Source organism: Trichogramma pretiosum, unplaced genomic scaffold (genome assembly GCF_000599845.2).
Source record: "Trichogramma pretiosum strain Unisexual culture from Peru unplaced genomic scaffold, Tpre_2.0 scaffold34, whole genome shotgun sequence".
NCBI lineage: Eukaryota > Metazoa > Arthropoda > Insecta > Hymenoptera > Trichogrammatidae > Trichogramma > Trichogramma pretiosum.
Window position 1 is genome coordinate 72,371 of NW_019641683.1, and position 12,209 is coordinate 84,579.

Here is a 12,209-nt window from a genome sequence, read left to right on the forward strand (position 1 = left end):
TACTCCTCAATTATTAAATTTTGAATAAAAAGAAAACCTCATTCTAGTTTCGAGCTCTTTTAAATTAACTTTCATTGGTTTGAACTTAAAAATACTTGATGGTGAAATTAAAATTTCATAATTTATAACAATACTAATAGAGTAATATGAGTTAAACTCTATATATTACAATTATGCACAAATTTAAAAAAGTTAAAATGAAAATGATGTGCTAACCATATGATAATGAAACTATTCAAACTCGTAAATAGATTTACATATGTTATCTACACTTTCATAAATATTTAAAAAGAGGATTGGGCAAATAACATGGAAAATTCATTTTATCGCGATGAATATAAGAAATTGTTTAAAAATAGAGTTCTTAAATTTTAAATCTGTACACGTTTTACTTAAAAATATTACATGAAATAAAAAACAATCTTTTGTGCTTATATATTCATTGAAATATAGACATATTTCATCTCATAAATATCATTAAAAATTTCTAAAACCAGCGATGCTATAAATATTTATTATATACGCATTTCGATGTATTCAATGTTGTATATGATCAAAATTATTTAATTTCAACAATCTTATAGAAATAGATATTTACTATGTCCATCTCTGAAGATTATAAGCGACATAAAAATTATAAACATTTTATAAATAGATGATGGTGCAAAAATAAAAATTCATCACGCCCATAATTAGATTACAGGGAAATTAATTTTTAGTTGAACAATGAAACGTTACTACTATCAGAGACTCAAAAATCTAATTAAAACGGAGCGACTATAGCTGCAGCCTCACCTCTACTAGTTGGTAGTGGAGTGCCTTCAGTCCATATATACAAATTTGGATCGTATCGTTCAACAGTAGACACAGTTATTTGAGTACGATAAAAATTTATTTCTTGAGGTTGATCACCTCCAATAACATACAGGCAGCCATTGGCTGCTGCTACGGCTGGATAAGAGCGACCAACGTTTAATGAAGCTAATGTAGTCCATGTATTCTAAAAATTAAATTTTCAATTTATCAATTTCAGTTATACAACTAAGTAAACATTTAAATATTTTATGAAAATACCTCTGCAAATGAATATCTTTCAACAGAAGTCAATACTTCTTGGTTTTTATTAGTCCCGCCTATAACATACATGTAACCATCGAGTACTGCAATGCCCATTTGTGAACGAGGCGTCAACATTGGTGCTAAAGCTGACCATTCTTTTGTCAATGGATCATAACTCATCACGTCTTGTCGATGCCGGCTGTCATGAGTGCAACCACCCACAATATAGATTAGTCCTGATGAAATACAAGTTGATTAGAATTCTTACATTAAATATTCTCCAGTTATTAGAGGATTTTCATACCTTCGTAGGAGGCAACCCCCATGCTAAATCTAGGCTCTGGCAGTTTGTCGTGATGGTGCCAGGTGTTAGTGACAGGATCATAAACTTCTATGTTTCCTCCTATATCTTCACCAACCCATCCACCAAAAGCGTAAAGATGATTTTCGAAGGCACATAAACCAAATTCGCATCTGGATTCCAACATGTTACAAATCGATGAAGTCCATTCATTGTCTCGAGGATCATAACATTCGCCATCAGACATAATATGAGATTCCAACTCGCCTCCAATCACATAAACTTTACCATCGAGCAGAGCTACACCAGGTAAAATTCGACCAGTTTTTATTGGAGCTACTTCACTCCAGGTACTGAAATATTATTATTTATTATTTATATTTTCAAAGAAGCACAAATAAAAACTTGACAAATCGACGTACTCATTGTAAGTATCGTATTTGTTGACAATTTGATAGGTACTTTCAGCAGGTCTGACCCATCCATCTGTAGAATGTTCACGCTTGGATCCTCCGATAACTAGTATATTCTTTTTGGCGCAAAGACGAGGTTGTGCTTGCAATGGTACAAGGCATCCTTTGTTATTCAATAAGTCTTTTTGAATAGAGGTCAAGGCCACTATCAAGCTACCGTCGCTGCACTCGTATATAACCCGATCTAATCGAGCCATAGAGCACAATCGTAGCCTTATATGACTAAATATTTCAAATACGTAGCAAAGTCTAGCTGGTATGTCATGAGTTATCCAGTTGTAGGTGGCTTGGAAGACCTATAATGTACTTTTTTTTAATTTACATGTTCAAAACATGTTATGATTGACAGTAATTATCTCAATTATTATTACCTGAAATTCTGTATCAATATGAATTTTTTCACTACTAATGAATTTGACTAGTTGTTCTTTGGGAAGATCTAAAAATTCCTCTTCTTGCACAACTTGAGGAAAGTTTATTTCAATAAAACGTAGAGCGGTCTCCAATAAGTCCATTCTATTGTGAGCTTCTGCAAATCTGCAATTAAAAAAGCACAAAAAATAAATAAAAACCAGTTGAACCAGTTTGAAAAATATTGAACCATCTTATACCTATAAATTCCAAGAGCATTGGAAAAGTGTAGTTGCTCTTGTAAGTACGAAATACAACTAGAAACTACTTCGTCCAATTCCAACATATCGGCAGCAGCAAATAGCTCTTGAACATTATCTTGAGTAATATCCACATTTCCAGTATAAATAAAATCGACCAGACTTGATAAAATATTCTCAGATACTGTATGGATTTCAACAAGTTCTTGTTGTTCTTCCACTAATCCACAAGTAAACATGGCATTAAAATAAGCGCTGCTTGCTGCTAAAACAGACTTGTGTGCTCTAATGATTGTGTTCCCAACAACTAAACCAACATCACTGAATTGATTTTTAAGTCTTTGGGTATTAAGATTTCTCAAAACCTTAGGTGCATATTGGCCAGCTGCATATTCAGATTTAGATTTTGAATTATCAATTCCAGTCATTATAAATTCAGCGAACCCCATGGTGCTTGTGTTTAATTCGCTTTTTAATGGTACTACAGCACCCTCAGCCATAAAGCCATCAAGCGAGCCTTTGTCCACTACACCTATATGAAATTACAATAATAAATTGTTTATAAAATTTTAACATTCATTAATTTTTCTTAAACAATGGGAACAAAAAAGTTTATTTTCTTTCAACTTTCTACTTTGTATTTAAATAAGTTAACATGAGTATAAACTAAATATAAAATTTAGATTTACTAAAGTAGTTAAATGGCAATCAAGAACCGCTGAATTGAAATTTTAACAGTCAGGTACTCAAAAACGGTCAGAGCTTTTTATATATTGCATGCATTGGTTCATACACAAAATATGGGTTTGATTTACAAAAAAATTGATGACCTGTTTGACATAAATATAGAACTAGAAGGAAATAAAAAAAAATGCAATAAAAAAGTTAAGAAAAATCAAGATGCTAGACAGGCAGAGGTAAAAAGTTTGACAGCTGCCTCTACCGAATATTAATGACATCAAGATCAGCTAGCTTCCTGTACTTTATAATTGAAAATCATAATATTTAACACGATGCAATAAGTTTTTTACTTAAATTAGAATATTTCAAAATTCCAGCAATCAAATTCGACGCCGTTTTAAAGACGAATTATGTAAGCAAGTGTGAAAAGTTTCAACGTTCAGGCAATTAAATATGCGTTAGACTTACGAGCATAATTACAAAACGAGATTTGTCTAGAATGTTTACGCAAATTTTTTGTGAAACGAGTTGTAATGTTTTTAAAAAAATCGTCAAAAAAGTTCATATCTATAACGTGCGTTGTTGAAATATAATTATCGCTTGAGACTATAATTTAAAACTGCAACTGAAGTACTACGAGTAGTCGCAAACTCGTACAGTAAAACCATAGAAATTCGCATTATAGCAGTATGAAAGAAGATGCAATGAGAGAATATGAAAGTGCAAGAACCTCGCCGACCAAATCGTTCAAATAAGCCTTAAGTCGTCGTCGTCGCCTTCAACGACGACGAAAGCGATGAAGACGCATAACGCAGCAAAAAGAGCTGCGAATACTATAAAAGCTCAATTATTGATTAGTGAAGACTTTTTAGTGTCACACTGTTATTTTATGTATATATAGCTGCATGTTTTGCCTCTTTGTGAGTTGTGACATGCACATACCACAAGAGCTTTGGTGTAACTGCGTCGAAATTATTTAGCTTTGTAATAACGAAGAAAAGACAATAACAAACAGGAGTAAGTATTTGCGAAAAATGTATTACTTACGACATAGGCGCGAAAGGACTTTGTAGACACTCGGGAACGATTTGCTGTTGCTGGCTTTGCTACCCTTGAGCCGCATGCTTAGGCGCGTCGCAGGCAGTTTAGCTCCTCAAAATCGACATGGTGTGCAGCGAGTAATGCTGTTATGACTACTGACTAGTCAATAAGTTATAATATGCGCCGTCCTAGAGGCGATCGTTGACAGTTTGCCTCGCGTGGCACGGCGCGAGTCTCGTTATGTGTACAGCTATACAAGTATACTTATGAAGCGGCAGCTTCGAGCTATGCACAGTCTGCAGAACCGCGGCACACCGCACAATCGCCTTCTTCCATCTATTCACAACATTAAATCAGCCGCCTCGGCGAATCCGCCAAGCACCTATGATACACTGATCCACATAGGAAGATCATCATCGATGATAAAAACTATATAGCGATGAACTGCAGCTACTGCGCCCAAGTCTCGACTCCGAAGTACTTACCATGCCCTCCTTTTCGATTATTTTTCTTGCAACTGCGCTGATACACTTATACAGTACACACTGTAAGCGAGCTTGTTATGACTTTACACACTATAGGCGTCGAGTGCGCATCCGCTTGTCGCTGCTTGACACTGAAAGTTCTTGTTATTGTCGCAGCAACTGCTGTTAGCCAAACTTTTGATGCACTTTGTTTGTTAAAACTCATAGCTTATGTATTAAATTTAACCATCGATTGATTGATCGGACTTCATGCTAGTCTTCCTCCCGCCATTTTTCCGCCTCAGCTATCCACTTTGCAGATTAAAATGACGTAACCGTTTGAATGCTTTAGATGCTATAATTGTTAATAATTTTTGTTAGAGATTCCGCTCACCTGATTAATCGACTGTTGAGAGCAAAGAAAAATGCCTGTTACCGACTTTGTCAGATCACAGTGACTCATTATAATCTGCTTTTTCATTTATTTTAATGCAACTTAATATAATAAATAAAGCTTTTGACAAGCTCGACTGTGAAAGTGTGAACTGCGAAAGTGTGAAAAAATGACAATTATTAAAGAGTGACTGGAACTACAATCGATCGGATACAATTATCGATTGGCAACTTTCGATTTAAACAGCCTCTGCAGTGTCTTCCCGAAAGACGTCATGCAAACGTCGCCACAGCTAGGCCTTTTTCACAGTCAACACTACATTGGTCGTTTTACTGATTTATCAGGAGGTAATATAGAGTAAGGAGTTCCGGGTCGAGTAAATGAGAGGCTTTCTTTAGTTTGGAAAATCAGTAAAGTGACCAGTGTAGTAACAACTAAGTCAATACACTAAGCCTCGCTTGAGGTACATTTTTTAAAAATCGATTGAATCAAATTATCATTTCATTCCAAATAAATATTGTATAATCATATCAAATATAATAAAAATGGTTTATCTGATTGAAAGTAACGTTTTGAATTTAGCGCTGTGAGAGTGAGTCATGGTATAACGTCAATCGCGCAACTTCAATTTGTGCATTCTGATTGCACTGCGCTGGTGGCTGGTGCACACAACTAAGAACTAGAAGCTATAGGATTGACGACATTGCTGCATTAGGTCACTCACGCATGCTCTATTGCTCCGTGAGTGTCAAAGGAATTCGTGAGAGACATTGGTTCGCACTTTACTTTTGGAAACTCCGAATCATTGCTTTCTTTGTCCGTCACGATTAAAAATTACGTTCGAACTAGTAAATTTTTAGTGGTGGATTTTTCTTTCGAAATTGCGAAGTAAATTAGAACTTCGTTGTCATGACGCGCATTTCGAAGGCATCGTATGCCAAATTTACGGTAGGTCCATTAACACAGGATTGTGTACATCCTGTTGCACAGAAAAATTTGATTGCATCTTTTTCATGGTTATCGTGCATCTATTAGTGTCTAAATTTTACTTATTTAGCAGAGCGTCGATGGACACGATGAGTTCCTCAATCGGATATCAAAAACGTTACATTACACAAAATTGCCAGTACCAGATTGCCTGAGCTTGCCAGTAACAGGTTTGTTAATTATCTATCTCACTGTTCAGCTCACAAAATTCAAATAATTCATTGAAATTCTTCCAACTCTAGAACTTGCTGCGGAAATATTTACAGAAGTAAAAAATGGTCAAACCTTAGAACGACTAGATGTTGAAGAGGCCAGTCAAATCTCTAGAAATGCATGTGTCTCGCCATGTTCACTTGTTGTTGCTCTTCTATATTTAGAAAGGTTAAAAGATTGTAATCCTGAGTATTTACAAAAAGTTGCTCCATCTGAATTGTTTTTGGTCTCATTGGTAATACATACATTATATCTATGAATATTCACATATTTCCAAACATAATTATTAAAAAAAAATTTATAGATGGTTGCCAGCAAGTTTTTGCATGATGATGGTGAAGAGGATGAAGTTTTTAATGCAGAATGGGCTCAATCGGGCAATTTAAGTTGCACAAAGATGAATCGTTTGGAAAAAGAATTTCTCAAAGCTATTGTAAGAATTTTTTATTTTTATTACAATTATTATTTTACTCTAAATAAAAATATCTGTAATGAGTAAAGTATTTTAGTAGCATTTGAAGTGCTTTTCATATATGTACTTATTTTTCTTCAACTTAATTAACTCATTTTCATTGACATTTTTTATTGCAGGATTGGTCAGTGTATGTTCATAGTCAAGAGTTTTGGAGGAGGTTACAAAGTTTAGAAAAAGATGTTGCTTTCAAAGAAGCTCATAAAAGAGGATGGTTTTCTTACACAGAACTCAACACTTTACTGAATCTGGCAGATGTACTAACAATGCTGCAAACTCTTGTAAATGTATGCTCATTCTGTATAGCGACTTATACTGCTGGTTTATTTACATTACTAGGAGCAGTTACTGTAGCAGCACAGTTGCCAGATACTTTACTGAATATGAAACAGTCTCAAAGCTTGGCTCTTGCACCTTCAACAAATACTAATCAGATTTTACATCATAAAAATTTACGGATTCAAAGTCTTGAGGATTTTGAAGAAGATGTTGAGAGCCTATTATTGGATTCGGTTTTAGAAAGATCTAAAATGTGTAATGAGTCATATGCAAATCCAAATAATTTCAAGATCAATGACAAACATAATAATAATAATAATAATCAGGGACTACAATGGATAGTTGATTACATAACTCTTTGGTTTCAAAATTCTGCAAATTTAAAGCCAAAACATTATAGAACTGATTGGGAAAATTCTTTTAATCAAAACAGAATCTATGTCACTAAAACAGATTTTTTTATTGAATCAGATTCGTTTCTACAGTATAATAAAGATGGAGTTTACAATAAAATAGAAAAACAAGCTCATGATTCAAGTTTGAAAATATTCTTGAGTAGCTGGAAGTATTATAGTCATCATTTTTTTAAAATTCCTTTAAGTCAAGATCAATGACTATTCGTAAAATCTCTTTTTTCTTTAAAATCGTCATTTGCCAAAATGTTGTAATTGATCTTACCTCATTCTTTTATTACTTTAATTTATTTTATATGTATCTTGTAAAAAAAAATTTTGTACTCTATTAAATTTTATATTCTTCATTGTATGTAGATATAATTTCATAAATTAATGTAACAATTAATATTTCTTTAAAACCAGCTAAAAATATTTAGACTGGACTGTCAGCTTCGACTAACATATAGACTCTACCATAGAGTTACAACAAGTTAAAATTGAAATTGTCCATTTTAGGGAATTGAGCACCATAATGAACAGAAATATATTTTTCTACTGGTATCTAATCTGTACTTTGCTCTAAAAAATTGATTTTTCAATAAACATAACAAGCATAAGTACACATAAAAATTATTTTTCTTGGTATATGAACATTTCTGCGAGTATTTTAATGAATTTTATCAAGTTACACCAACAAACATATCATACCGTTAATATTTTTGGTATTATTATAAATTGCTTAAAAGTTGAATTATTTACAAAATTTGTTAGTAAGATCTGCAGCACAGTAAAAGAAACAGTAGCCAATTTATGACCAGCAATGGCTAACACTCTTATCTAAAAAATCTGAAAATTATCATGACAGTAGATCTGTACAATACAACAAAAACTTGATTATCTAAATCCTACTTGGGCCTCACTTTTAATAAATTTTATTATTATTTATGTCACGATTGTCATCGTGTGTGGAACTCTCATCTGTCTCAAAATTTTTATCTTTTTCTTCTGTACTTTTATCTTTTTCTTCTCTATTTTTATCTTTTTCTTCTGTACTTTTATGTTTCTCCTCTGTATTTTTATCTTTTACTTCTGTATTTTTATATTTTCCTCTGTATTTTTATCTTTTACTTCTGTATTTTTATCTTTTTCTTCTGTATTTTTATCTTTCGCATCTATCACTAGCAGTGGCAACATTCCAATTATACAACCAATAGTCACACCTAAAACTCGGCCCTATAACAAATTTTTTATTATCAATTTGAACTAAAACATCCAGTATCACATGATTCCCAATACTTACAAAATTAGCCGATCTTCTACACATAGGTAAGTTTAGTTGCATTGGCGTTAACTTAGGTGGCTCAAAACCAATCTTTTGTGCCAATCGTTCAACATAAACTGCCGATCCTATACCCAAAATATCGGAAATGGTGTTTCCAAAAGCGGCCGCAGCCATAGTTGATAATGTTATGAATGATCCTAAAGATGCTTCAATTGAATCTCCCTAAAAAAATGTTTCACTTCTTTTAATAACGTTTTTAAAAATTAGATTTAAATGGTATAAAATTATTATTATCTTACAGCGATTATCATAACAAGATTGTCTAGAAAGCCGAATCCAATGAAAGGTATTGCATTAGCAACAGCCACTGCAAAAAAAAAACGTGAGTTTTTCATATTTTTCAGATATGAATGTAGGTGGTAAAAAAATGTAGGTCAATTGAGTTTCTTAAAATGAAGTTAAATTTTGAATTCAACTTAATTATATAATAATTTTTTCATACAAAAACAATATTTTTAAATGAATAAGTATTTAATTTAAGATCATGAATGAAATCTATTTTGATTCGTTTGACCCCACCATGATAAAACTAGTTTTATCCAGAGTTGTCTGAATCAATGAAAGATTAATTTTACATAAAGATAAGTATTTTTTGATGATATTCAAAGTACTAATCAAGAATTCATGAAGTAATTTTTAAAATTTTTTGTTAAAAAATTATAAATTTTTACATACCTCTCATTAAATCTGCTCTGGTAGGTTGAGGTACTGATTCAGCTGTAAATATAACAGAATTTTATTTAGTATTAAAAATTATTGAAATTCAACTGATCAAGTCATCCATTGACTTATTATTTTTAAGAAAAATGAATTAAAAAGATCAGTTTAATTTGGTTAGTGATAAATTTTCTATAACTGAAATACTAAGTACAAGATTATTTTAGATAGACTTACAAAATAGATTTCCGTAAAGTGGGAGCAAAGCAAGGAAGAAGACAATAACAGTTTGTTAGTTTTTTGTCCTTAAGCAGAATAAACAGATATTGAGTTTCCAGGGAACCAGCTTTGAAAGTGCATAGAGTTAGAGAAGCAGTCGGTGAAATAAAAAATTAAGTGTCAATATCATTGTCCATTTAGTTTATAATATTAATAAATTATCCATAATTTATTTTTATATTTGTTTTACAGAATAAGATGAATAATATTTGACATCAAATATAATTTCTAATATTTTTTCATGCAATCTTACGTGAACTATTTTTTGCTGACTCTCCGCAGAACAATGGACTTTTACTGAACTGACTGATAAATCCATATTCATAAAAAAGTGAATTGAATGATTATGATTGATAAATGAAATTTTAATCAAGACTTTGAATAATGATTGATTAGTGCAAGGAAATTCTAATAAATTTGTTAGTAATTAATATCTTTGACAATAGTTGTCATCACCTTCATTAATAGTGAAGATATTGAATTTCATAATATCGATTCTCATGAAACTGGCCCTAGAAACTTAATGTATGATTTATCGTCTTACCATATTTACGTAATAACCAATCATCAGGAACCTCACAGTAACTTCCTGTAGGATCAACATCTCCTAAAGAAGGTACCTTGCTTGGACGTCCAAATTTACTTCTCCATCGAAATGCAGCAAGTTGACCTAATTAAATCAAATGAAAAATAAAAAAAACTAAAGAACTTAACCAAATATTGTTATAAAATGAAGCTTACAGGAAGGCTACAGGAGTGCTACTTTGAAATGGAAGAGAAATTAAAAAATGATTTTTTTATGTTCATAAGAAGAATATTTTAAATATTCATATTAAACTACCTCTTTTATAAATAGCAGAAAAATCCGCACTCCTGCAAACATCTTTATTTTGAAGCTTGACAAGTCGATGTGATGGTTTTTCATTTCTTTAGAAGAGACTCTTCAGTGTGTTTCTTTATATTTATAACACTCATACACAGAGTCTTTATGAATTCTACGTGTGAAAAATTGCAAGTGAATTTCTATAAATGATTATGTAAAAGTTTTGTTTTCTTTTTTTTTCTTTTTTAATTTTCTTTTGAAATACAGCAAAAATGTATCTACTTGACAGATACTAACATTCAACATTTAAAAATACATTAAATAAAAGTGAAAATTCAAGACGATCTATAATTCAAATAATATGGTGCAAATGATCAATATCTGTGAGCACATCAATAGTGAAGTAAATTATGCAAACCAAGACATAAACGACTAGGACAACATATTTTCACAAAAAAATGTTTGAGATTTGGCATTTTTTGGGAATAACCCTTAAAATTTTGTATTCTTATCAAATCTTTTCGAAGAGTATTGAAGAGATTTTACCTTCAAACTCAGCCTTGAGTTTGTTGGATTGACATTCCTGTAAAGCTGTGATCAAAACTTCTCTTTCTTCAGAAGTTAATCGTACAGCTAATTCCTTAGCTTGAGTCTTGGAAAGAATTCTATGTATGGCACCTGCAGTAACACCTGCAGAAGCACTACCATATCTTTGTTGGTGAGAAAAGCTCAAATTGTAAGAATTGCTCTTTGGAGTGCATGAGCCAATCCAACTACATAAACTTCTACTATTATGCTTGAATTTTGGGTTCATAAATATTCTATCCAACGTCATCATGGAAGTTGGATAACGTCTGCCAGTGCATCTTCGAGAAACCACTGATATTGATGTGCACATTTTATAGAATTGTTAACTCTTAACCGCTCTTATTACAAATTATTCATCTATACTCCGAGGTAAGTGTAATTTTTAATAATTACAAAGCTCAATAGAGCAAAATACGACGTGAAGTTGTTTTTTTGTTTGAATTAAATTTTCTAAGCTGTACGATGACTCTACTGATGAACCCATCGCGTTCAATAGTACCGATGACGATAGATCTTGCACTTAATTAAATGCCGTCGCGAGTCGCGAGTTGTGATTTCCTTCTTGACGAGTCGATCGCGAACGACTGCTGGGTAAGTTTATAATACGAACTTGAAGCATACAATATATATAGTAGTATAAGCAGAACTGTGGCACGCTTCTGCAACTAGTACTGCACTTCGATTTTGGAACGGCGCGGTTCGATCTCCCCACCCACGTAGACGAGGCGATTCTTTACGAAAATACAAACGCGGATTGGATGAGGATGCAGGTAAGAGCAGCATAGCTGCCACGGAGAGAGAACTGTGTACGGTGCGCCGAGCGGCGAACTGCTGCAGCGATCAACATATTCTACGTGACGCACGACACGTTTCTGACGTCATGCGGGTGGTGAGCTGCGCTTCAAACAATTTAATCACACGCCCTATCGTTTGTCAAATCTAATTTCAACTCAAGGAAGAACCGTCCGTCCTCGTATTTGCTTGCTTATTCGTATTACTATCGAATCCATGGCAGTGCTATTCAGAATTTCTTTTCAAATCGAATACTAATATTTAAATAATACATAAACATACGGTCAAATTATGTTAGCGATGGCAAAAATAACTACTACAATAGTAGGCATAAAAAATCAACGATTTTCAAAAATTT

The 12,209-nt window shown here is 32.7% G+C and overlaps 3 protein-coding genes across 4 annotated transcripts; 1 reads left to right on the top strand and 2 right to left on the bottom strand.

The window, feature by feature from the left end:
• Nucleotides 1–353: 353 nt before the first annotated feature.
• On the bottom strand, nucleotides 354–4,269 carry LOC106650618 (actin-binding protein IPP). Its single transcript, XM_014368749.2, has 7 exons — nucleotides 4,173–4,269; nucleotides 2,445–2,976; nucleotides 2,205–2,370; nucleotides 1,783–2,129; nucleotides 1,364–1,713; nucleotides 1,075–1,295; nucleotides 354–1,000 (listed from the first exon to the last, which is right to left on the bottom strand). The coding sequence occupies exons 1-7, from the start codon at nucleotides 4,246–4,248 to the stop codon at nucleotides 764–766; spliced, it is 1,929 nt and encodes a 642-aa protein (XP_014224235.1). The 5' UTR covers nucleotides 4,249–4,269; the 3' UTR covers nucleotides 354–763.
• A 1,135-nt stretch (nucleotides 4,270–5,404) lies between these two features.
• LOC106650632 (protein CNPPD1) lies at nucleotides 5,405–7,737 on the top strand. 2 transcript variants are annotated; one of them, XM_014368773.2, is made up of 6 exons: nucleotides 5,405–5,487; nucleotides 5,607–5,972; nucleotides 6,082–6,181; nucleotides 6,254–6,459; nucleotides 6,529–6,657; nucleotides 6,816–7,737. In XM_014368773.2, the coding sequence occupies exons 2-6, from the start codon at nucleotides 5,934–5,936 to the stop codon at nucleotides 7,587–7,589; spliced, it is 1,248 nt and encodes a 415-aa protein (XP_014224259.1). In that variant the 5' UTR covers nucleotides 5,405–5,487; nucleotides 5,607–5,933; the 3' UTR covers nucleotides 7,590–7,737. The 2 variants fall into 2 exon arrangements, with proteins under 2 accessions (XP_014224259.1, XP_014224268.1); XM_014368782.2 differs by lacking the exon at nucleotides 5,405–5,487 and having other exon boundaries at nucleotides 5,745–5,972; nucleotides 6,085–6,181.
• A 716-nt stretch (nucleotides 7,738–8,453) lies between these two features.
• On the bottom strand, nucleotides 8,454–11,850 carry LOC106660542. Its single transcript, XM_014383580.2, has 6 exons — nucleotides 11,018–11,850; nucleotides 10,193–10,318; nucleotides 9,388–9,429; nucleotides 8,952–9,019; nucleotides 8,671–8,874; nucleotides 8,454–8,603 (listed from the first exon to the last, which is right to left on the bottom strand). The coding sequence occupies exons 1-6, from the start codon at nucleotides 11,367–11,369 to the stop codon at nucleotides 8,454–8,456; spliced, it is 942 nt and encodes a 313-aa protein (XP_014239066.1). The 5' UTR covers nucleotides 11,370–11,850.
• Nucleotides 11,851–12,209: the final 359 nt, after the last annotated feature.